General features: G+C 47.1%; 14 protein-coding genes across 14 annotated transcripts; 8 read left to right on the top strand and 6 right to left on the bottom strand.

Moving 5' to 3' along the window:
• Window positions 1-861: 861 nt before the first annotated feature.
• Window positions 862-1,686, bottom strand: KUCA_T00001934001 (uncharacterized protein; the record flags this gene model as incomplete). The annotated part of the gene is made up of 1 exon (XM_022604165.1): window positions 862-1,686. One exon carries the CDS (start codon window positions 1,684-1,686, stop codon window positions 862-864), a length of 825 nt encoding a protein of 274 aa, XP_022457973.1.
• Window positions 1,687-2,830: 1,144 nt separating this feature from the next.
• KUCA_T00001933001 (uncharacterized protein) lies at window positions 2,831-3,574 on the bottom strand (the record flags this gene model as incomplete). Its single annotated transcript, XM_022604164.1, has 1 exon — window positions 2,831-3,574. One exon carries the CDS (start codon window positions 3,572-3,574, stop codon window positions 2,831-2,833), a length of 744 nt encoding a protein of 247 aa, XP_022457972.1.
• A 251-nt stretch (window positions 3,575-3,825) lies between these two features.
• Window positions 3,826-4,391, top strand: KUCA_T00001932001 (uncharacterized protein; the record flags this gene model as incomplete). Its single annotated transcript, XM_022604162.1, has 3 exons — window positions 3,826-3,864; window positions 3,965-4,071; window positions 4,151-4,391. The coding sequence occupies 3 exons, from the start codon at window positions 3,826-3,828 to the stop codon at window positions 4,389-4,391; spliced, it is 387 nt and encodes a 128-aa protein (XP_022457971.1).
• Window positions 4,392-4,726: 335 nt separating this feature from the next.
• On the top strand, window positions 4,727-5,290 carry KUCA_T00001931001 (uncharacterized protein; the record flags this gene model as incomplete). Its single annotated transcript, XM_022604161.1, has 1 exon — window positions 4,727-5,290. The coding sequence occupies one exon, from the start codon at window positions 4,727-4,729 to the stop codon at window positions 5,288-5,290; it is 564 nt and encodes a 187-aa protein (XP_022457970.1).
• Window positions 5,291-5,586: 296 nt separating this feature from the next.
• Window positions 5,587-5,943, bottom strand: KUCA_T00001930001 (uncharacterized protein; the record flags this gene model as incomplete). The annotated part of the gene is made up of 1 exon (XM_022604160.1): window positions 5,587-5,943. One exon carries the CDS (start codon window positions 5,941-5,943, stop codon window positions 5,587-5,589), a length of 357 nt encoding a protein of 118 aa, XP_022457969.1.
• A 176-nt stretch (window positions 5,944-6,119) lies between these two features.
• Window positions 6,120-7,994, top strand: KUCA_T00001929001 (uncharacterized protein; the record flags this gene model as incomplete). Its single annotated transcript, XM_022604159.1, has 1 exon — window positions 6,120-7,994. One exon carries the CDS (start codon window positions 6,120-6,122, stop codon window positions 7,992-7,994), a length of 1,875 nt encoding a protein of 624 aa, XP_022457968.1.
• A 121-nt stretch (window positions 7,995-8,115) lies between these two features.
• Window positions 8,116-9,471, bottom strand: KUCA_T00001928001 (uncharacterized protein; the record flags this gene model as incomplete). Its single annotated transcript, XM_022604158.1, has 1 exon — window positions 8,116-9,471. The coding sequence occupies one exon, from the start codon at window positions 9,469-9,471 to the stop codon at window positions 8,116-8,118; it is 1,356 nt and encodes a 451-aa protein (XP_022457967.1).
• A 294-nt stretch (window positions 9,472-9,765) lies between these two features.
• KUCA_T00001927001 (uncharacterized protein) lies at window positions 9,766-10,089 on the top strand (the record flags this gene model as incomplete). Its single annotated transcript, XM_022604157.1, has 1 exon — window positions 9,766-10,089. The coding sequence occupies one exon, from the start codon at window positions 9,766-9,768 to the stop codon at window positions 10,087-10,089; it is 324 nt and encodes a 107-aa protein (XP_022457966.1).
• Window positions 10,090-10,420: 331 nt separating this feature from the next.
• On the bottom strand, window positions 10,421-12,993 carry KUCA_T00001926001 (uncharacterized protein; the record flags this gene model as incomplete). Its single annotated transcript, XM_022604156.1, has 2 exons — window positions 10,421-12,888; window positions 12,951-12,993. The coding sequence occupies 2 exons, from the start codon at window positions 12,991-12,993 to the stop codon at window positions 10,421-10,423; spliced, it is 2,511 nt and encodes an 836-aa protein (XP_022457965.1).
• A 366-nt stretch (window positions 12,994-13,359) lies between these two features.
• KUCA_T00001925001 (uncharacterized protein) lies at window positions 13,360-14,286 on the top strand (the record flags this gene model as incomplete). Its single annotated transcript, XM_022604155.1, has 1 exon — window positions 13,360-14,286. One exon carries the CDS (start codon window positions 13,360-13,362, stop codon window positions 14,284-14,286), a length of 927 nt encoding a protein of 308 aa, XP_022457964.1.
• A 211-nt stretch (window positions 14,287-14,497) lies between these two features.
• Window positions 14,498-15,249, top strand: KUCA_T00001924001 (uncharacterized protein; the record flags this gene model as incomplete). Its single annotated transcript, XM_022604154.1, has 2 exons — window positions 14,498-14,547; window positions 15,018-15,249. The coding sequence occupies 2 exons, from the start codon at window positions 14,498-14,500 to the stop codon at window positions 15,247-15,249; spliced, it is 282 nt and encodes a 93-aa protein (XP_022457963.1).
• Window positions 15,250-15,266: 17 nt separating this feature from the next.
• On the top strand, window positions 15,267-16,478 carry KUCA_T00001923001 (uncharacterized protein; the record flags this gene model as incomplete). Its single annotated transcript, XM_022604153.1, has 1 exon — window positions 15,267-16,478. The coding sequence occupies one exon, from the start codon at window positions 15,267-15,269 to the stop codon at window positions 16,476-16,478; it is 1,212 nt and encodes a 403-aa protein (XP_022457962.1).
• A 93-nt stretch (window positions 16,479-16,571) lies between these two features.
• On the bottom strand, window positions 16,572-16,913 carry KUCA_T00001922001 (uncharacterized protein; the record flags this gene model as incomplete). The annotated part of the gene is made up of 1 exon (XM_022604151.1): window positions 16,572-16,913. One exon carries the CDS (start codon window positions 16,911-16,913, stop codon window positions 16,572-16,574), a length of 342 nt encoding a protein of 113 aa, XP_022457961.1.
• An 809-nt stretch (window positions 16,914-17,722) lies between these two features.
• KUCA_T00001921001 (uncharacterized protein) lies at window positions 17,723-23,614 on the top strand (the record flags this gene model as incomplete). Its single annotated transcript, XM_022604150.1, has 1 exon — window positions 17,723-23,614. One exon carries the CDS (start codon window positions 17,723-17,725, stop codon window positions 23,612-23,614), a length of 5,892 nt encoding a protein of 1,963 aa, XP_022457960.1.
• Window positions 23,615-23,656: the final 42 nt, after the last annotated feature.

Genomic DNA, 23,656 nt, shown 5'->3' with positions numbered 1-23,656 from the left:
AGAACGTGAAATCTCACGACTTGGAGTTTTTATAACAAATAAGATCTAACAAGGGGTAATTAGCATCTACGAACTTTCCCCGTTACGATCGAGTAAAAACTCAATCGTCTACCTTCTGGTTCGATCAGTGTGCCAGCTCCAATCACTTCCCCAGAAAACCAAGGGTCCAATGAGAATGGTTACTACAAACGGTGTTCACTTCGCTGTTACCGGAATATCGGAATAAAATTACCAACACACTGGAAACGTTCTTTTAAACCCTCTGGTGAGAGTAAAGATTAATTCACATTTGCAGTGCCAGACGACTTCGGTCTAAGTTTGATAAGATTTGATGCGAAAAAAACCACTCACGTGATACACAATTGATTACCCCACGATTTGCAAATTTGTGATCACGGATAATTTATTGAATACTTGCTTTTGCACCGTTTAAGAAAAATAGCAGTCTACCGTTTTGCCTGAACATATCTGTTTCAAGTGCTTTAAAATCACCACCTGAAACGAACTGTTTTTCCACTCGCCGAATTCATTGCTGCCCGCCAGTTGTCACTCGCTAATGTATGAGGCATGCACGTTTGAAATCCCGGAAAATTAGATAACAGAGACAGTTGATGATGCCAAGCTAACCAAACCTAAGCTACGAATTGTATATTTCCACAAACATGAAATGTATATATAAACCGTCAACTATAAACCAAGTGAGTGATTCTTCAGTAAAAAAAACCCTTAAATAAGATAGGGCCACCCGCACAGCCCAACATTAAACATCCTATCTTATCGCATGTGAAACATTATCTGCTAATCTTTTCTTGCTTTTCTATCCTTATTGTAATTTTGTGTCTTTTGCTGTGTTCTTCAGATTTACCACAGAGTGTATCCACCATCAACGATCAAGTCGTGGCCAGTAGTGTAGCTGGAACCAGACTCACTGAGGAGATACAAGATACTTCCAACAAACTCCTTTGGCTCGGCCAATCTCTTCATTGGGACCTGGGATTCCCAAGAGTTCTTCATAGCAACATCACCGCTGATGACGTTCTTGGTGAGAGGAGTCAGGATGTAGCCTGGAGACAAAGTGTTGACTCTGATGTTGTACTTGGCCCACTCTGCAGCCAGCGACTTGACCATGTGGATAACACCAGCCTTGGAGGCATTGTAGGCAACTTGTGGCTGAGGGTTGTTGACAACGGATCCAGACATGGATCCGATCAACACAAGCGAACCCGTCAAGCCCTGCTTGATAAGTGGCTTGGCAAGTGCCTGTGCAACATACAAAGAGCCAAGCAGATTCACCTTGATCAGCTTTTCAGCGTTCGCAGCTGGGTAATCCTCCGCTGGGAAATTCTCGCAGTAACCTGCAGTGTTCACCAAGTTTGTGGCTAACTTTCCGTGGCTTTCTGCAATCTCAGCGAAACAGGACTCGACAGAGGAAAAGTCTGATATGTCACAAACCCAAGCGGAGACCTTAGGAACAACACCAGAGAAACCCGTCTGCTTGAAGTATTCAGTACCCCAGTCAGCAATCTCCAAAGCAGCATCTTGTGTTCTTTGCAAGTTCATGTCAATGAGTGCGATTTCGGAGCCGTTAGCCAAAAGAGCTTTGGCGATAGGGTTGGCTAATCCGCCAGAACCTCCGGTGATGATGGTCAACTTGCCATCTTGTCTGAATGAGGGAACAACGTCCATTGTGTGAGAGATATATGAAGTGAGAGATGTGAAGATATTACTATACTATCAAGAGAGTGGAAGAAAAAAAGGGAGCAGTTGTGGAGAGAAGTCAGGTATTTAACTGTCCTCAGGTCACAACAGTCACTGAAAAAAAAACCTCTGGAACTCCGAGCGCGCTTGGAGCCAAAAAAAGAAAAGTGTACACAAAGCAAAAGAAACGTTTTAGGTTGAAAGCACGATCGTAGCGCCAAAAATTGTTCCAGAGCCTCTGGAAAGAGTGTGATATATTCCTTGATACAAGGATAATATAATTTACGATGTACGTGGAAAAAATTTCAAATTTTGACGATCGTGGCGCTGTAATTAGATTTGAAATCGGAGATTAGAACGGTATTCTGGCGGGGTTGTGGCCTCCATAGCCCACAGAGCGGTGTTCCGCCCTCTTTTAGAAGATCATCCGGGGTAGCCCAAGTCACTGCGTCCGGGCGGTTGTTTGAGATGACCTTCGTTCTGTTTTAATAAGAAATTCTGAGTGTTTGCAGAATACCCGAAACGGCAATGTTAAGATGCTGATTGCTTAGAATTTTCCGTTTTTTATTAATAGATAGGTTTTTGGTTCTAAGTAGCAGGTTTTAACGCAGGTGTTTCTCCACACTGGAAATCCGTATCCTGACCTCAACATGGGGTTGTGGCAGGCAATGGCAGGTTGTGGACGGTTGGGTATGTTGGACATTTTGCAGTAGATACTAGTAAACACCGCAGTCTAGTGGTGTAGAGTATATTTCTAATATTTAGTTTGTTTGTTATTATTCATCAGCTTATTACCAATTTACAAATCCTGCGTTCCTTTTTTGGGCGCTTATTATTGTTGTGTGTCTGGCCCAATCTTACGGGATCCCGCAAGCGATTCCGTACATAGCAAGCAATTAGATCGAAATTGGTGAAAAATAAAGATTTTCGATAAAACTTGAGTTTTTTACATTAATCCATTATTTAGTGGGGGTTGAAGTTTTTGGCAAAAATTGCAAGAGTCAATTCGTCATACCAAGAATTATGATTTTCGTCACATTCTGGAAAGCTTATCTGGTACATCACCCTACACTCCACAGTACTATTATTTGCAGGTCAGGCTATAGTGTCCAGTGTGTACTCACCGGGTTCTTCACGTTACTAACCCATATACAATTGAAATACTCCCAACACTCAACGCGTATCCAAACAACTTTTCCACTAGATTGTGAAAGTGTATGCACGTCATATAGAACATCCATTCCCACAATCCGCACAGGGCGACTGTGGGCCAATCCCATCTGGTTAATTCCCCACTATATATGATCTCAAACAGCAGTAGACACATAGACGTGTTCAAAAGAAATACATGACCACTTGGATCGAATCCACCAGTCCATTCTCCCTTTATTCTTCTGCAATGCATAGATGACGATACAAGGGTGGAGACCTCCTCCACCACACATTGTCCCCCACTTAGCGTGAAAATCCGATCAATGATAGACATCCCAAAGAACCATTGCGTTACAAGATACCATGAGGCAGTGACAAGCGAGACTCTCACCAGACTCTGCCTCAAGTCTTTCCGCTGTCTCTTGCTGTTGTGGAGAAAAGTCAGCACATATACTACTATCGTCCAGCCCCAGCCCTTTTTCACGAATAGGGTATTCACCAAGTTCCTCTTCTGTGTGAAATAATTGTCCGATATTGAATTCCTGAACGGAATGGTACCAAGATAAGTCAGATGTCCCAGAATCAAGATCACAAAGTTCAGGAGTAGTATCAAGACCTGCTCGTGAGATAAGTGTAGCGTGCGTGCAAACCAACTCACAAACCGGTGTAGCTGATCCAGATTCTTCCTATATATCACCCCATTATCCCTCTTTACTTCTGGCATTTTAATTTGAAGATTTGGGATTGACAAGTGATTGAAGGCAAATGTTTCCGAAGTCTTGCCTCTATAGCTTAGTTTCGGACCCTCCGCCTGTCCTCATCTGTCTGTCATCTATAAAAGGGCGAATATATCTGTCATTTGGCAAAGGGTATCCGTTACTACCACAAGGGAAACACAGTTTAGTTACACCTTTCAGGAAGCTTTAATAGGAAAAATTAGGAAACTCTACGAACAAATCTAATCACAATATCAATATGGATGAACTACCCACCCGCTGGGAGATTGAACTCGAGGTGAGTCCGGTTTGAGACCGAGAATTCGTGCCAATTGGTTGTTTTTCAGAAGTTGACTAACACGGTCGCCAAGTTTGTCCAATCGCTTTCAAATCTACAGTACTTGCAGTATCTTGCACAGATGGGAAAACTGCAAGAACAGACGTTTCTGAACTATCTGGACTACCTGGAGTATTGGCGAGATCCAAAATATGCCCAATTCTTGATGTAAGTGAGACGTTTTCTGGTTAAGACTAGCATGCGGACACCTATATTGTCGATAATTCACTGATACTGACTTCAAAAGATACCCGAATTGTCTTCACATACTGACACTGCTGAAGTCGCCGCAGTTTAGAGAACAGATATCCAGGCAGGACCTGACCGAGCTGTTGTTCAACGACATGGTTAATAGGTGGAAGGAGCCAATCGACGAGAAGCCTCAAGAAGATGACAAACAAGAACAATCCGAACAAGATCAAGCGCAAGGACAGGAGGATGGAGTTAAGAAACCTGGACAGACAGAGCCAGCCACGGAAACTGTATGAAATCGCCGCAAGAGTCTCGGTTACCGTCAAGAGTGAGTTTCTAAACACTCCGTTGCACACTCTATTGCATCTTATGAATCATCTCATGTATAATCAATCCCATTTGCCGTTTTCGCCAAAAGGTCTCGAATATCTAACTTTCCACCAATTCCTGACCAAAATCAGGATGAATCCTCTTATCTGCGATCATTGAGAGTGTCCCATCCAAAAAAAAGATGTGCACCAACCGATGTAATTATCAAGGTGGCCAAAAGTCGTCGAACATGATAGACCTTCGAGGACATTCTTTGAGGTCTCTTCTCGTGGAAAATTGCAACAAAAACCATATATACACTATGAATCCAGCCATTTCAAACCTTGTTTTGATGCTGGGTATGACCCAGGTCTCCCGGAAGTTCGACTGGGAAAACCCAAACACTATCTTTTATGTCAGAGTGCTGTACGTTTCCTGTACGTTGGCGGTTCTCCTGATCTATCTTGCTGCTAGGTTCAAGATCGTTAAGAAGAATGATTTGACCACCTTGAAGTACTTGGAGCCTGCTAATGCCCTCTCTGGCCAGACTGAGCCCAAATACGTGGTCACTACCGTCAAGGACTACGATCTGAAGCAGATCCAAAGCTCCATCCGCGGTGTTTTCACCGGTGTCGCCATGATGGGTTTCATGCATATTTACATGAAATACACGAACCCATTGCTCATGCAATCCATTTCACCATTGAAGGGTGCTTTAGAGAACAATATCGTCAAGATCCATCTTTGGGGATCAGCTCCAGTTGGAGACCTCAAGAGACCGTTCAAGGCTCCTTCCATGTTCGGTGGTTCAGGCGATGTCAAGACCGACAAGCAGTCGATCGAGAAGGCCGAGACCGCCGGAACTGGTGGAATCAAGGAGGAGTAGATGGACGCTGGAGATTAGAGCTAATCTAAGAATGGGATTTTTTGCGGATCATTCGATAGTTCTTCCTGCACTCCCCCTTTTTTTCTCTCTCCTATGTCTTCGAGTGTATTCGAAGCCATATCTATTTTGTGTACCGACTTGTGGTGTTTTTAGGAAGTTGCAAGCCGACAGGCCCTATCTAGCTAGCTCTAGATAAGCCTCGCTTAGAAGCCTATTAGACGATGTTATATTTCAGATTAAATCGAATATGCTGACCAATAATGTAAACGAAAAGTAGTCAAGTCAATCTTGAAATCTTAGATCAGGTCTTTCGTCAGATCAGCTACCACCAGCCTTGGTGAACTCACTATGGGACTCTCTATTGTTGGCGGGCCCCAAGTTTCATGCCAACCCTCGGGTCTTCCATGGTGCCGTATCCGGACCCTACAAGCAATGGCAGTCACTCTGGAGGCTATGGGAGTGGCCGAATTTCCAGTCGGGTGAGCGTGATAGCCAGCCATTATCTGACCACACTGTGTGTTCAGATCAACCCTCACCATATGGCTTCGGCAAAACGGTTTTCCCCTCTGCTTGTGCCTCCCAACGTTCATGTAGCTTGGGTAAAATCGGAGAAAGCGTGCTAATGCAGAATTGTTACCGCACGCATCCCGCATCCCGTACCCTAAGCAACAAGAGCCGGAACAAGCCAGGCGACCCAACCCTTAATCAATCACCAGAAACAGCATCAGGGGCTAGTTTTGGAGACGTTTGACGTATTTCATTCACCTCGAATTCTGTATAGAGACCATTTTTCATAAGCCAGTGGCAATCTTGCTCATCTTGAAGCACAATGGCGGCTGCTAAGTATCTGGCTCGGGAAGGGGTACCTGATTGGCTCAAATTTCAAATTGAGTTGCCCAAGTATGAGTACTTCGACATCACGAAAGACAGAAAATACTACGACTACTTCAATGATCTCAATAGTGATGGTCTGATGTTTCAGCGGTCTGACTTGCATGCCACGTCGGACTACTTTCGCCGTCACAGGGTAATGGAACCGAAGTTCGTCAAGGATCAACAGATGTCCGATGCTTTCAAGTCCGGCACGAACTTCAGCAACTACTTCCATTGTCCGACCTTGTTGAGTGACCAGAAGATTTCATCTAGAATGTTCCAGAATTCTTGTACTTTGGGAGACAAAGTGTACTCTATTGGTGGAATGACCGTCATGGATGCGGCAGAACAGGCAGAATTGCTAGGCGACTTGACGGACGATTTTGACCTGGATCCCAAATTGCTGGAATTGAGATTTGACTACGATTTGCCAGAACCTCTAATTGCAGACTTCATCAAATCGCCGTTCGTGAAGCCAGTTGACTCAATCCAGGTGTTCTCGTGCCAAAGTGCAACTCTCAAACACTTTCCTTTCGACGATGAAAGCCCGCCCCCTTTGATCTGTGCCAGTATGTGTGTGATATCCAAGCACCATCTATTTATGTACGGTGGTTTTGAGCTGGATACGGACGTTTACCGGGAGGGTGAAAAGCTGATTTTCGAGAAGAAGCTGAAGATGAACGACACGCCCTGGATTCTAGACGTCTTGAAGATGCGGTTCCAGAAGGTAAAGAACCAAGTTCATCCCACAGTATCCACGAGGTTCCCAAACACCATCGCGAGGTTTGGCCACGGAATGGTGGCTATTCCCGTGGAGGAGATGAACAAAGAGCCGGTCATGCCGTTGACGATCAACGAACTCACAAACTCGAACAATTCCATGAGGAGCAGCTCGAAAATGTCCACACCGGCTGTCGGATTTGTGATGGGTGGATATAGGATGGGGAATGACAATAAGTTCACTCCCATCAACGATATATGGAAGGTGGAAATGTTCGTGAATCAGGTGGGCAAGCACAACCATTTTGAGTTTGCAGAGGAGATAGTGTCATATCCGCTAGGAAGATACGAGGTGAATCACAATAATGACGGAGGCTTTACCGGAGTGGTAAAGATGACCAACTGGCCTGTGCCCCGGGGATTTTTCAGTTTTGTGGTCATGGGTGGAAACAATTCCGTAATGAGCCACTCAGCAGGGAGCTCAACTCCAGACAGCTCCTCCATCAACGGGACTTCTGTGTCCAAGAAACTGATGGTATACGGAGGATCTACGATACGCAACGGCAATACGGAGATTTTGGGCGATGTGTGGTGGTTTGATGTGAGCTCTGAAACGTGGACTCCCATTGATGGCTTTTCCAACCTGGATGATACCACAGCTCGGATTTCTCAGTTTAGAAGGTGTGGCCATGTGGGTGTCATGAACGGGGACTACTTCATTGTAAGTGGAGGTGTTGGGCCTAACGAGCTTGGTCTTCAATATGACAGAGAGAACGCAGTTTTTGATATCGGAGACAGACTCATCCAGGACAGACTCAAGCTCTTCAAAGAAGAGCGAAAAGAGTATGTCTCTCTTTCTTTTAACGTGGAGTCACAGATGTGGAAATACGCTTATTTCATGAGCGAAAACTGTATGACCGACACCATCAGCAAATTCTGGGGTGTTAAGGATGTCGTCTTCAACTCGATAGGAGCCAGTGGAGTTTTGTTCAACGGGAGGATGTTTTTCATTGGTGGTATTCTTCATGTTGTCTTTACTGAGGATGGCAGAACGGTGGGTGTTCCTCTGGCCTCTATAGTTGAGATAAACATGCCTATGTTGACATTATAGTTGTTCTTTGGGATTAAAACTGGACTGTCTACGGCGTTGAAGATACTTGCTTCTACGGACACTTTTGCCTGTTTGCATTGCATTCTGACATAACTATTTATTTGTCGTTATTCGTGTACTATTATCCTTTCATCTGTGCTATTTCCCTTGCTATTTCATCACTTATCAGCTGGCCATACTTGGCCATCAGAACATCATCCTTCTGCTGCGATCGCAAAAACTCGTTGAGGTCTCGTGCTTCAAGACGTTCACGCAGCTCAATAAGTCCGCGTATATACCTCTGGAAATCGTTGTCATCGAGGTAAATCTGGTATAGCGTCCTGGAAACGTTCTTATTCACGGCAGTATATTGCATGGTGTCCAGCTGCCCATCGTTGAAACGACGCTTCAGCTTTTCACGAATGAACAGCTTCTGAATGAGCTGTTTTTCGAGAAGGGTCATGCCATTCTCTGATGCTGAGACTGATGGTGACATTATAGAAGCTCTTATGTCAGGAGCCTTGGGCTGTAATGCTCTTTTCCGGTTGGGTTTTTTGAACTTGCGTTCGTCATTGGGTATGGGAGTGGTAGACCTGCTAGTCTCTCCCTTTTTAACCCTTTCCCACATGTTCCAAGACTCTTTTTCTTCCTGAGTCAACTTCTGCTCAGTCTGAACTGCACTCTGTTCGCGAAACCTCCTGGTAGCATCCACCACGGCATCGAAATCAGCACTAGTGGCATCGTCAGAAAGCGGCTGCCCCACGGCAAAACCGCTTCGTCTTCTTGAACCTCGCGTATTTCGCGAAGGAACTGGAAGTCCCAAGTTGGTGTATCTGTTGTTTCTTATCTCTCTTCGCAAACTCTGGATAAAACTTGATCTTTGTGGGACTTGTCCTGTGACCTCAGAGACCCTGGAACCCCCACGCGAGCGCCTATTGGTGCGCAAAGTCACCGCCCTTGTTCCTCGCGATGGTGTGATGGTCTGAGAGTCCTGCAAAGAGTCGCACATTGGACAATTCCAGTGGGTTGATCCACTGCCTAACATTCCCAGACAGTTGAGGTGAAAACTCCCGGAACAGTCTGCACAAACCGCCATTCCCGTCCGCGAAGTGCATCGCTGATCACATAAAATGCACATGGTAAATCTGGTAGCATGCGGAACCCAATCCCCGTCTTCTTGGTCGTATTCATAATCATCTATTGGAATCTCGAAATCCTCGGCATTAAACTCCACTGGTAACTTCTTATCTTCGACCTTTATCTTGTCCAGGATACTCCCGTTGGAAACAACCTCAATCAGGTTAAAAACTGACCGACATTTTGGACAGCTGTTGGCCCTTTCAGCCCAAGATTTGATGCAAAAATCGTGGTAATAGTGGCCACACGGCGTGGTTCTGGCCAGACACTGCGTCTGTCTTGTTGCTCTGGCCACCTCGTGATCTGCTCCAGGCAGATCGTCCAGGCAAATGGCACAAACCTCAGCTTCTTCCAGGGACATAAAATTAAACTCTTTTTGCGAATGTAAGTTAATTTTCAGATACAATAGTGATGTTGTAGCTATGCAACAGAGAGCACAGAGTGCTGATAGGGCTCTACAAATAGAGAGATGAGCTGGGCTAGGAGCCCGGGGTCATCTCATCGCCACTCTGAAAACTTGGCTATTCTTATTTAGGTTATGAGATAGGTTGGGATAGCGTGGAAAAGATATCGTTACGAGTGTTGGGAGTGGTACCGGTCGTATCTTTAGCGCGTTCTGAACACATTTTGAACATATTGTGACCATTTCTCCACCATGTCGAGAGCACAGTTTGATCTCGTCATGTGCTTGAAACAGCCAGGAACAACCATAGGAAAGGTGTGTGAGAGATGTGACGGAAGATGTCCTGGATGCGATTCATTGGTCAACTCCAAAAAGATGGCGCGGATCTGTGACGACTGTTCGTTTGGTAATTTTGCAGACCGGTGTATTATCTGTGGGGGCAAAGGGTTCACAGAAGCCTACTACTGTTCTGAGTGCGTGAGGACTGAGAAGGATCGGGATGGGTGTCCCAAGGTGACGAGTCTGGGATCTTCCAGAGTGGACATGTTCTACGAGAAAAAGAAGAAGGGGCAGTAAGGGGAAGGCTGAAAAGGAATATCAAGAAGTATGATTCTGAAATACAGTTCAAAGGGCTAGATGGTGGACCACCAGACATATCCCTCCACTTCTGCTACATTTGTATAATAAAGTCTCGAAGAGATTATATCCAGGAAACACAATGTATGTAAAATTTTCACTAGAGAAATGAAAGCAAAACAGGACGAATTGTCGTCGTAAGTAACAGGAAATAAGCAGGTGGATAGACAAGGCGAAATGTGCCCAATCTTAATAGGCACAGTTGCTATGGACAAGATATGAGCCAGTCGAGTCCACAAAATGGACCAGAAATGGCTGGCTCATATGTGATTTAGGCAGAAGTTGGTATAACAGACTCGGCCAAAGCAATAAGCTTCTCAATGCTGGCAAGATGCTTACCAAAAGAGGTCTTGGAAATTAGCTTAAGATACTGTCTGATCTTGATGATCAACAGCTTTTTGTCGTCACCATTGGTCACTTCAACCATTTTTTGAACAACGTAGTTGGCAAACTGGTCCTTCATCATGAGTGCCAATGGTGAGTCATCGCCGACATCCTTGCCGACTTCGGTATTATCTCTAAGGATCTCCGTGTAGATGAGCTTGCGGTGTTCTTCATCTCCAAAAACAATGCATTTCTCAACAGCATTTGAAGCAAACTTGTGTTTGGACAACAGCACAAGGTTGGAGATCACCACGTCAGTGATAGCATTTCTGTCCTGGGGTTCGCCGTGCTCGATGATGTGTTGGATCACGTAGTTACCGTACTGGTCCTGGATGAGGTAGTAGACAAAGTTGCTCAGTTCTTTCAGGATAAACCTCTGGTCTTCGTGGGTTCCAAACTCAAGCAATCTTTGGATAACACGGCATCCATATGGATGCGTGGAGAGATGGTAGATTTGGTGTTTCAAAGACTCCAGGATAAAGGCAATTTTCTCAATTGGCAGACTCTCGATGGACTTTTGAATGACGTGATTACCATTTTGATCCTTCACAAGAGGCAAGACGTGTGGTTCCAGCTCCTTGGTGATGCTGATCTGCTGGTCCAATTTGATAAACTCAATGGCTCTTTGAACAACTCTACATCCGTACATCTGTTTAGACAGAAGATGGATGTTACCAGTCATGGCATCCAGCAACACTTCCTTTTGAACGTCTGAACCATGCTCAAAGTACTTTTGAATCACATAGTTACCAAAGACATCCGTCATCAGTTCCATGGAAACCTCCCTGATTTCGTTGAAGATCACTTCTTTCTCTTCCAGACTAGCAGATTCCAATTGTTGCTGAATGAATCTGGACCCATGCTGGTCTTTGGCAAACTCAACCCCGTGGCCGTAGATATCTTTAAGAGAATATTCTCTGTTCTGTCTGTTGCTTCTGAACTCTTCTAACAACGGACTGCGATGAATATGTCCACCTTTGGCACCACGACCACCAGAAGCCTGAGATCTTGCATTGGCGTTGGCCTTAGGCGACCGTTTGCCGTTTGCGTTTTTCGCAGGTGGAGAGGTTGAAGTGAAACGGTTTGGCTGGGCTCCGGGAGGAGCACCAGGCGACGAAGACGAAGCACGAATCTCTGGAACGGGACCGTTTTCAAACCCAGAGGACCCAGGGAAAATTCCATTGAAAGGTGAGAATGGTGGCATCATAAAGGGAGGAGACATAGCTCTGTTCATGAGACCTTGGGGAGGAGGTGGAGGAGGAGCAACGGAATCTGCAGCTGGTTGCTGCTCTTGCAATGCAGGATTCGCACCATTAGACCCGGCAGTCTCTTGAGACTTGGCAGTGGATCCCTGGTCATCCTTTTCATATCCTTGAGCAGGGGTATTAGGCACCATTCCAGGGATGAACGGGAATTGGTTTCCCACATGAGGATAGAAGCCATATGGTGGAGGATACATGAACATCTGAGGCATGTTCATCATTGGCATACCTTGATTGGAGGCACCAGGAATAACACCACCTTGGCCTTCAAAGCCTGCTGGAGTGAAAGAGTTTGCAGTTGCTGGGTTCCAGATGTTTCTCTTGGAATTTGCATCAGCTGACTCCATGATCAAGGAGCTGTGTTCAGATTTGACATCCGAAGAGAAAGACAGAGCTCTCTCGTGCTGTCCACCCGGCGAAAGCATGTAATTATCAAGCTTTTGACTCAAAGATTCACGACGCCCATTCAGTGGAACTCCCTTGAGAGAGGGCGAAGAAACGGTATTGGCTTCAGACAACAATCCGCTGTCGTTGTTGAAGATACTGGCTCTTCTGGATCCAAGAGACTCAGAACCCTTTCTTTGGGATCCTGCAGAGAGCTGGGTCAGACTCAACTCCAATTCTCTTGTTTTCTCAGCCACTGAGGCAAACTTCTCGAGGAAATGGCCACCTGAGCCCATCTTATTGGCTGCACCAACAGACGTGTATCCAGCACCAGCCACCGAGGCCGAGGCAAACAGATTTGATGCAAATCTTGATTTCGAAGCATCTGTCCTGGCATTATATCCGGTGCCCAAAGGTGCGCTGATTGCACTCAAAACCTCCTTCCGGAAGGCAGACTCGCCAAACGGATCCGCAGCACTGCTGGAGCCAGCATCACTCATCGCCGTTGCATTGTGTCTCATTGGGAGATTATCAACAATAGCTCCGGCATAAACGGAACTAGCCTTTGTGGCCGTGGCATCGCCGAAATCCGAGTCCATTCTGGATCCTAGACCGATGTTGCCAAACGGCGAAAGAGGGGCAAGTTTGCTGGAAGGAATGGCACCCGTAGACTTGGCATCCCACGGGTTCACAGAAACGGGCTCATCGACTGAAATGTGTTAGATAAAGTAACTCACACACAAACACAAAAAGTTTGGCTTGTATACTTACGAGACATGCTCTTGGCAGCTCGATCCCAGTTCGGGGTTTCCATTGGATTGTTGTAGTTGGGAAGTCGATCAACAGGCAGAAAACACGAGCCGAAATGGAAACTGAAGGAGGTTAAAACTTTGACTATATACAGGAATAACCGATCACCCTCAAGCTTGTTTGAACTTGCTCAGACTGGACGTTATGGAAGAAGAAGCTAAGGCCTTTTGCCTCAAGACCAGCTTTTCTTCGTTGTGGCTAGACGGGCGAGATTGGACCCGGTACACGACTATTCAATGACTGGGTTTTTCAGGCTTATGACGAAAACGGCTGGAGGTGTGTCAATGTTGCCAATATTTGCTGGTCCATCTGCAGGTTTCAACAAGACATAATTTGTTCAAAAGAAATATCTTGTCTTTTGGGATTCGCCATGTTGTTGCATATGGCGTTGGGACGCAGATTCTTCGCTACAAAGAAGAAGCTAGACCTGACTGGGACCGTTAACCTGATTGCAAAAGCTGCTGCGGAGGCATCTGAGGGAACCCGAATGAGATTGCAGAGAAGACTATTCGATGATGCTCAAGAAGTGGATCCTTCCGACTATGAAATCGGACCCGCTACTGAGTATATACCGCGAGACTCAGCCTTGGAGTATCTGCCCAAGCAAGACCACTCAGATGAAATATCCAGCATTTTGGCCTTCCAGTCTACAAACGCGAATCTTTTGAAGCAGGAGATGCAGTTCTTGTTACCACATCCATTGGAAAGGAAGTTTGAACCTGAACCACCTATCCGGTTTGATTTCATCAGAGGAAGACACCATGAAAGTTTGGATTTTTCAGGCGCATATTTTCTTGCTTTTGAGAACGACTCCGAGGCTGCAGCTTATTGGATTGAAACGAGAGGATCGCTCTTGGAGGGCAAGACTATTGATCTGCGTTTCGTGAAATTTGCAGACGTATACAAGCACATGTTCACGCCCATACTGCCGTACATCAACGGTGAGGTTTTGTCATCTCGTGAGACCCTCAATGAATTAGACCCTTCGTTCCTTAAATTGCGAGACGGAGATATTGGGAGAAATAAATGTGCCATAATAAGAGGCCTGCCTACGAAACTAACGAAGGCAGAGCTCATAGACGAGCTCTGGGAATTCAAGCTGCACCCCAACGAGGATCTGGCCATACAGAAAATTGAAAGAAGAACGAAAAACGGGGCGATTCAAACGGGGAGACCCAGCGATTGGGTTATTGCATTTGACAACTCGCTGGATCCCAGTAGGTTCGCAAAGAGATACCATCACAGGCGATTCTTTCCCTCCAAACCGGACGAAATTTGTCAGGTAGAGCTACTGTGATAAATTGTGATGTCTTCACGAATATTAATGAACCATTTGTATATATATACCTGAAATAGACCGTTAGATGACCTTGAAACTTGATTCAACCGAAGCGGCACGGATAAGCAGATAAGGACTCCCTCCACCCTTATCGCGAGGGATGAGCAGGAAATTATGGGGGGATTGCATTTTGCAACCTCGAGGCAACGCGATCCTAACAAGCACGTATATGAACCTGCGCGAGGCCAGTGTTTTTCTAGCTGATTGGCACACTCAAGGGTAAGTGTATAGAAATCATTCAGACCAGTTTACTCGTTCAATTACGCAAGATGTGGGCGCCGTCTTGTATTCTGGCAGCAATTGTTTTGGCGCTGGTTCAGTGTGCCGATGGAACCAAGATCAAGGTGAACCCACTTCCAGCCCCGAGGTCTTTAGTATGGGAAGAGACTGAAATTTCTCGGCCATTTGATTTGGACGCGTTCTCAAATGCGAATATTACCGCGGCAAAAACCAATTCTGCGAAGAACGAAGAAATCGTTCAATTGGCGTTCGGCAGAGTCTTGGATAGGATCACAACACTCAAATGGGTGCCCGCTACGGTTGAGGTCTCCACTTATTTTGAGTCATTTGCAACTGACGAGCAAGCTCAGGAGAAGATTGGAGATCCAAAGTACTCTCCGACTAAAAAAATAAGGGAGATCCCTCCCACTTTGGGCGCCTCTATCACTAAGATGAACATCTTCGTGGAGGACTATGATGCGGATTTGCAGATGGGTGTTGACGAGAGCTATTCCATGTCGCTTTCGGGAAATTCTACATTCATTGATATCACTGCGAAGACAACTTGGGGAGCTCTTCATGCGTTGGAGACTTTTGCTCAACTGGTATTATTTGATAAGCAAAGCCAGAAGTTCTACATCGAGGCTGGATTCGAGATCCTCAACGACTCTCCTCTTTACGGCCATCGTGGATTGTTGGTAGATTCTGCCAGAAATTTCATGACTGTTCAGTCTCTGCTTGACCAGATTGATATTTTGGCCATGGCAAAAATGAACGTCTTGCATTGGCATTTTGTGGAATCCCAGTCGTGGCCCATTGAGATGCTCAAGTATCCCCAGATGACGAACGATGCCTACTCGCCAGAGGAGATCTACACCCAAGAGGACATCAAGAAAATCTTGAAATATGGAAGAGAACGTGGAGTAAGAATAATTCCCGAACTGGATATGCCTGGTCATTCGTCTTCTGGTTGGAGATCTGTTGATCCAGAGATAATCTCATGTGGTGATGCATTCTGGTGCCAATCAGACAAATTCCATACTTCTGTGGAGCCCAACCCAGGCCAGCTGGATATAATCTACGAAAACACCCACGAAGTTCTGAAGGACGTGTACGGTGAACTGAGTGGTTTATTCGACGATAATTTATTCCACGTTGGGGCTGACGAGATCGTAGCTGATTGCTACAACTACTCCACTCACGTTCAGAGGTGGTTTGCCGAAGACAGTTCGAGGACATTCCGCGATCTCATTCAGTACTGGGTTGATAAGACGTATCCTATGTTTACTGGCTTAAAGAAGGACAGACGGCTAATTATGTGGGAAGACATACTCACGAGTGATATCTCTGCCTTCAACCTAAGCGAAGAGGTCATCATGCAGGTATGGACTAACGGACCAGTGCACATCAAGGATCTCACGTCAAGAGGTCACGACGTGATCGTTTCTACGTCTGATTATCTATATCTCGATTGTGGTGAGGCATCGTGGCTGCCCAACGATCCCAACTTCATTGACGGATTCGTCGGCACTCCTGATACTTACAATTACAACCCCGGTTACGGAAGCAGTTGGTGTGGACCCTACAAGACCTACCAGAGAATATACAACTACGACATTGCTGCCAATCTAACTGATGAGGAAGCTGCCCATATCATTGGAGGAGAGGTGGCTATCTGGGCTGAGCAGACTGATTCTCTCACTCTCACCTCAATGGTCTGGCCTAGAAGTGCTGCCTATGCAGAGAATCTCTGGAGCGGAAACAGAGATGAAAGCGGAAAGCGCCGCAATTTCGTGTTCACTCAGAGAATTCTCAACTTCAGAGAATACCTGGTTGCCTTGGGATTTTCTGCTAAAGCCTTGGTGCCAAAGTACTGTCTGCAGCACCCTCATGCTTGTGACCGCCAATGGGACATTGCTGCTGCTAATTAGGCGATCGAGATTTGAACTCTGTTAAAGTTTCATTCTTAGTGTATTTCCTCTTCAAATAGCCGTTATATTCATCAAAAAGTTTATCCTATCGCTTTATCGTTTCTGCGCAAAAATCTGCCTTCTCTTCTCCTCATACAGTTTCTCCTTATCGCGCTGCGATTGCTCCAAAGATACCTTAGCAACCGTGCGGTTAGCCGGCTCGGGAACAACGGGGGAAACACGTTTCAACACAACTGGAGTTTTGGGTTTGGCATAGTAAGCATCCATGGAGTTTGCTCCGGGGATTTTCTGCAATTCCACGTTGAGTTTGGATCCCGGAGATTTTCCCTGGGTAATCTCAGCGTCATCCCAAGAGTCTCCCCATTTGTTCTTGGTACTCGCAGTACCGTCTACTTTTGCAGGCAAGTCCCAATCATCCGACCACCTGTCTGCCATTCGATAAACGACCAAAAACAGGAATTGCGGCTCAGTGCAATCTCCGAACGACTATTTCAGCCGTTTGTCAGGACATCATCTATTCTCGAATGCCGTAAAAGCAAGTCATTGTGGACTGGGACACGACCCCTGCAAGCCATTTCCCGATTCGGAAATTCTGCATGAAAGCCTCAAGTCAGTATGGAGCCGGTATATTGGTCAAAGGTTCGGACTAGAATGCTGTCAAATTTCATGCTCATCGAAATTGCCAAATCAGCAGCCAATCATCTCAATCATGGCTTCCATGGTATCATAATGACACAACCGGGGTTGCTAATCCATTTCGGGTACAGCCAATTAACACAGGTTACATTGACAGAATATGTCATGGCAGAGCAATGGTCGGTACCCCATACTCGGTAGCTGGTGTAGTTGCTTTCGATCGGTGAAGAGATATCATGTGGAATGGCATGAATTCACAGGAATTCCTAGTTGCAGGCTTTGATACCCCACAGTGTGACGGAGCAACTTTATAACTCCCCCCAAATATCACTTTGGCCTCCACACTGAAACGGTCAAAGTCATGCAATAAATCTGGAACCTTGCTTGCTGTGGTTAATCACTGAAATTAGATTTCAAGAAATAACAAGTAGCATATATACCCTCTGGTTCCTCGAATTGCCTCACCTTTCTGTCCAAGTTCTTTCCCTCCACAGGATAGTCTTATGAAATCAGAAACGTTCTTGTACTGTGGGTTGCCTATTTGAAAACCTACTACTATAAGCCATTGTAACTGATCCAATTGGAAATCCTGAAAAATCGAGAACAAAATGAGCGCTAACGCGAACTTGCCATCAACCGCCTCTCGTCCCGTTGCTACCGGCGAGACTGGAAGAACGGCTGGTGTTAGAGAAGGAGTTGATGAGGTCCGCAATATCCCCAGAAATGCACAGATCCCGGGTGGTTTCCCCACATCTGGAACTGAGCCTTCAGCTGGAGTGACTGGTGCCTCCCAAGGTAGTTACACTCATCATCAACAACCACGCAGCTACGATCCAGCTTCTCCCTCTGGTCGTCACACTGCAGCTTACGATGATGAGTTCAGCGACGAGGAAGACTTAAGCAAAGATCGCGAGTCACAAGGTGGATTTATCCAGACAGCAAAGAGCTTCTTTGGTCGTGGCGGTTCCGTTGACTCGTCTTCATCAAAGGGTCATCGTAAGTCTGCCAGTACTGGAGTCCCCACCACCGTTACATCGTCATCTCCCTACGGTGATAACAGTGGTCTCTCCGGCGAAAGAAGCTCACAGCAAACCCATGGAACAACTCATGGAGATGCAAGTATCAATCCTGAATTTGAAACTAAGCCTGCAAGTGGAACAGGTGTGTCTTCCTACATTCCAGGTGCGGCGGCTCTTGGATTGGGAACTGCAGCTGCCTCTAATAAGGGCAATCTCAGCAAGCACTACAAAGACGTGACTCCCGGCGTCAATGCACCTGTGCTTAATGAAAACGTGGTTGCAGCAAATGATAATGCTAATCAGAAATATTCGTCTTTGGTTGATCCGGTTGTCAGCGACAGAGAGATCTCCCAAGCCGGCAACTTAAAGAAAAACAGAGAGAGTGACCTTTACTCATCTTCTTCAAATACTGGAGCTAAGGGTGTCAGCCAGTCTAACAATCCAAAGAGCGTCTCTCATGGCGCTCAGTCTGGTGTCACCTCAGCAGGTGTCGCTTCCACCGGAAACGATAACTATACGACCACCGAGAGAACACCAACTGGCATTGCCGGAAGCAACGTAGGTGGCAGAGGTTACAAAGAAGGAGTTCAAGATCAGGACTTTACTTATGGCACTTCCGCTACCGAAGATTCACTCAAGAAGACTGCAGTTGGAGCCGGTGGTGTTGTCGGGGCTGCAGCAGGAGCTGCAGTTGGACTTGCAGCGTCTTTGGGATTGACCGGTGAGGGCCAAGACCAGACTGCCAATACCAATGACAGAAGAACAGGTTACAATGAATCAAAAAGTGGATATGACGCTGATTATAATGGTGCCGGTACAACCGGGGCTACTGGTGTCGCCGGTACTCATGGTGTGACGACCGGTACGGGAAGTGCCTCCACTGGCGGAAGCTCTGATTACACCACCAACTTCAAGGGCTATGGCGATCAAAGAGGAAATGACAATTCTGCTCCAATTGGCTCGAGAGGTGAGCAAGTCTCTGGTTATCCCCATGAGTATGCTAGTACTAATACTGGTGCTGGTGGTACACATACTGGTACCGGCAATGCAGCAGTCGCTGCAGGTGCAGTAGGTGCAGGTACAGGTGCGATTGGAGTTACTCATCTTGACAAAACACCAGCCTCTCAAGGAACTCAAAACCAGACTTCAGGAGTTTATGAAGGCTCGAATACACAAGCTCCTATTAGGGGCAATACAGCTGGAGATTCTGGCTATTCTGCAGGCTCTGCCTCTTCTCCAGGGTATGACCAGTCAGGAGTTGAAGAAGAGGGCACCCCCAAGAAAAAAGGCTTGCTGAACAAGATCATGGGAAAAAATAAGAAGGATGATCAACACCAAACTCTTGACCAATCTAAGGGCCGCAACGAAGGCCATGGTAACGCCGCTGCAGGTGGAGCTGCAGGTGGAGCAGCAAGCGCAGCTGCTGTAGCTGGTGCCGGTGCGGCTTACAAGTCTCACCAAGGTGGTGGTAATTTGAAGGACACTGGTATCAGCGGTGGAAAGGCCGCTTACGGTGATTATTCTAAGGGTACGGGATCGGCTAACAAGTCTGGTGCGCACTCTGGTTACGATCAGACCAGAGATTTAGGACAAGGATCTGGTCAGCATGCTCATTCCAAGCAGCCAGGTCAACCAACCAATTACCAATCCGGCCAACAGGAGATTCCTTCTCAATCTCACGGAAATCAAGGTGGTACTCAGGGCCAGTCAGGAATAGCTGCCGGGGCTCTTGGAACTGCTGGTGCCGCTGGTGCTGGTGCTGCATATAAGTCTCACCAAGGCGGTGGTGACTTGAAAGACATAGGCACTAGTGGTGGTAATGCCTTCTATTCCGATTACAGTAAGGGCAAAGGTGAACAAGGCAATGCTGACAACACTTACGGCCAGACTGGAGAAGGGTATGGTCAAACCGGTCAGTCAGGTCATACAGGTCATACAGGTCAAACAGGTCAAACAGGATATCAAACCTCTGAGCAATCCGGTCAGTCTGGACATGGAAAACAAGCCTTGGCTGGAGGTGCTCTTGGAACTGCAGGTGTCGCTGGTGCAGGTGCTGCTTACAAGGCACACCAAGGCGGTGGTGATTTGAAGAATACTGGCATTTCTGGTGGAAAAGCCGCGTACTCTGATTATTCCAAGGGAGGACAAGATACTTCGAAAACCTCTGGTACTCAGTCTGGCACATATGCTCAGCAATCTGGAAGCGACTATGGCCGCGGAAACACAACCGGAGCCAGTGTTGCCAGTGTCAAGAATGCGCCAGGAGCAAAGTCTGATCTGCAAGGCAGAAATGCTGGCTATGCTACCGGAAGTGAGAACCTCGGAGCTAGGGATGCTTCTGGCCAGTATGGTTCGGAAGGGACAAACCCTCAGTACAGTTCCCATGGAAATGCAAACCCATCTGGAAACGTCCGTTCGGATGCTGGATTTGGTAGCACTTCTGACCAGCCTCAGACTCTTGACCCTAGAGAGAGTGACCATTCTGGAGCTAAAGGCTCTGGTGGTTTCTTGGCTGGTGCTGCCGGAGTTCTTGGGCTTGGTCATCTCGTTGGTGGCACCAATTCCAGTCCTACTGATGAACAAGCTGGAACGGCTGGTTTGGGAAATACTGGTGAAAGAACTGTTGAATCCGGAAATGTTCCTGTTCACTCTCAGTCCGAGTATCCAACTACTACTGATCATGGGACCACCTCACAGGGCTTCACTTCGCAGGACACCAACCCATACCAAGAGTACTCCCAGACATCCAAGGGATCAACCCGAGGGGCAACCAAGGCCACATCTAAGGGGACATCCAGAGGCACACAAGGACAATTCCATGAGGTTCCCGAAGTAGAAGAAATGAGTGCTCGTGGTAAAAACACTTCTGGTGGTCAGAGCCAGGCTCTTGGTGGAGGTGCGCTTGGAGCTGCTGGGGTTGCCGGTGCCGGAGCTGCCTACAAATCTCACCAAGGTGGTGGTGATTTGAAGAACACAGGTATTTCTGGCGGAAAGGCGGCGTACTCTGATTATTCTCAGGGAGGGAAGCAAACTGGTTACGATGATTACGCTAGATCTGGTAACGATCAGACCAGGCAAGCAGGCGGCTACAATCAACAGTCCACTCAACAAGCATACCCTCAGCAATCAGATGAAAAATTTGGTTCGCAACCTAAAGGCTCTCAAGGTGGAAGCCACGGCAAATCCGGTTTAGCTGCCGGGGCTCTAGGAACTGCTGGTGTGGCCGGGGCAGGCGCTGCTTATAAGTCTCAACAGGGAGGGAAAGACTTGAAGGAAACTGGCCTAAGTGGTGGAAAGGCAGCTTACGGAGATTATTCCAAGAATAAACAGCCTCAATCTTCTGGCAATAAATCTGGCGACTATGTTGATCAGGGAATTACAGGTGGCCAATCTGGACAATATAGTGGAAATGATCAGTCTGGAAAGGCTGCCTCACATGGACAGTCCGGATATGGTACTTCTGACCAATATGATCAATATGGGGGTGATTATCAGCAAACCAGTCAAGGCCAGACCCAAGGCCAAGGCCATGGTGGCCAAGCACTGGCCGGTGGGGCTCTTGGAGCTGCGGGAGTGGCAGGTGCTGGAGCAGCATATAAATCCCAACAAGGCGGAAAAGACTTGAAGCAGACTGGTTTGGATGGAGGTAAGGCTGCGTACTCGGATTACTCCAAGGCAAAAGGTGGATCTACATCTAAATCAGACCCTACTGGACGCCAGTCTCAGACTTATAACCAAGGCTTACAGTCATCTGGACAAAAGTCCTCCCTCCAAGGGCAACAAAAAGATCAGAGTGCCTCAACAGGTCAGGGAAAGCAAGGTCTGGCTGCAGGGGGTCTTGCAGGTGCAGGTGCCGCAGGTGCTGCAGGTGCAGGTGCGGCTTACAAGTCTCACCAAGCCGGTGGCAATTTGAAGGACACTGGTATCAGCGGTGGAAAAGCAGCCTATACTGATTATTCTAAGGGTAATAAGCAATCTGCAGGGGCAGGTCAAGGTTACTCTCAGAATCAATCGGATGCTGCCTACCAATCCCAGCAGGGTAAGAAATATCAAGACACCGGCGCTTACCAAGAATATCCTGCTGGAACGCAAGGGAAGAATGCTGGTTTGACTGGCACTTCTGGTACTGATCGTAACGCTTCTGGTGGATACCAGGCTTCTCAACAGCAGAAGACTAGTGGTGTTTCTCAACAAAACCAGTACCAGGAAACTGTCAGTGACTATCCTAGGGCTGGTGGTTATGACAGTTCAGCACTTGGTTCAGCACCACGGGGCACTGATCACCATGAAACACTGGTGGGAGTCGGAGCGGGAGCTGGAGCGGGAGCTGTTGGAGCAGGAGCATTGGCTAATGAAGGCTCTAACAATCCCAGCTCACCTTCGACTTCTGAAAAGAAGAAGAAGAAAGGTCTTTTTGGACTTGGAAAGAAGAAGAGCCCAGAGCCAAGCAGATATGGTCCAGTCCAGAAAGGAACAGTATTTCAGGGTGAACCTGCTGGAGAGCAGGGATATGGTGGTGGGTACGGTGGTGCTGCTACAGGTGCTGCTACAGGTGCTGGAGTTGGCGCTGGAGCAGCTGGAGCAGGAGCTGGTAGCGGAGCTGGTACCAGAAGTGGCTACGGAGCCGGTGATGCTGATACTTCCAAGTATGGTGGACAGCAGGGAAACGCCTACAATAATGCCGATGTAAAGGTGGAGCCTATTGATCCAAGTATGGTGAGTGCGGCTGATGCTTCGTTGCTTGATGCTGCTGCCAGAGATGCTCAAGCCAACCAGACAGGAGCATTTGCTTATTACAAGAATGACCCTAACTTGGGTGGCATTGCAGCTGTTCCAGATCACCAGGTGCGTTCAGGAGGCCAGGGTGCTCAGGGTGCTGGATATGCTACTCAAAGTGCTCAAGGAGGCCAAGGCACCGGTTATGCCTCTCAAGGCACCAAGGGCTCTCAATCAGGCTACGGTACTCAAGGCACCACCAAGGGTACTCAGACTGGTTACGGTACTCAAGGAACTGCAGGCGACTATGGAACTCAAGGTGGTCAGACCACTGGTTACAGTAGTCAAGGCACTAAAGGTAGCAGAGGTGACCAGGGCACTCAGTCAGCAGGTTACGGTACTCAGCGTTCTGAATATGGAACTCAAGGCACTAAAGGTACCAGAGGCAATCAAGGTCTCCAGAATGCTGAGTATGGAACACAAGGTGATCAGACTACTGGTTATGGTACTCAAGGTACCAAAGGTACTAGAGGAACTCAAGGCACTCAGGGTGCAGGATACGGTTCCCAGGGAACCCAGAATGCAGGATACGGTTCAGAGAATGCAGGATACGGTTCACAGGGAACCCAGAATGCTCAGGGTGCTCAGGGTACTCGAGGTGCAGGGAACAATGCTTCAGGATCGCAATACGTTGATGAAGGAGCAGAAGGACCCAAAAAACAAGGCTTGGTGCCAAAGATCAAGAGAGCCCTAAAGGGAGAATAGGCTCCAAACAGGTAAGAGGTCCTGAAGGGAGATCAGGCTTCT

This window comes from Kuraishia capsulata, genomic scaffold (genome assembly GCF_000576695.1).
Source record: "Kuraishia capsulata CBS 1993 genomic scaffold, Kuraishia_capsulata_scaffold_2, whole genome shotgun sequence".
Classification (NCBI taxonomy): domain Eukaryota; kingdom Fungi; phylum Ascomycota; class Pichiomycetes; order Pichiales; family Pichiaceae; genus Kuraishia; species Kuraishia capsulata.
Note: the sequence above shows the minus strand (reverse complement) of the source record. Positions and strands in the feature narration are given on the sequence as shown.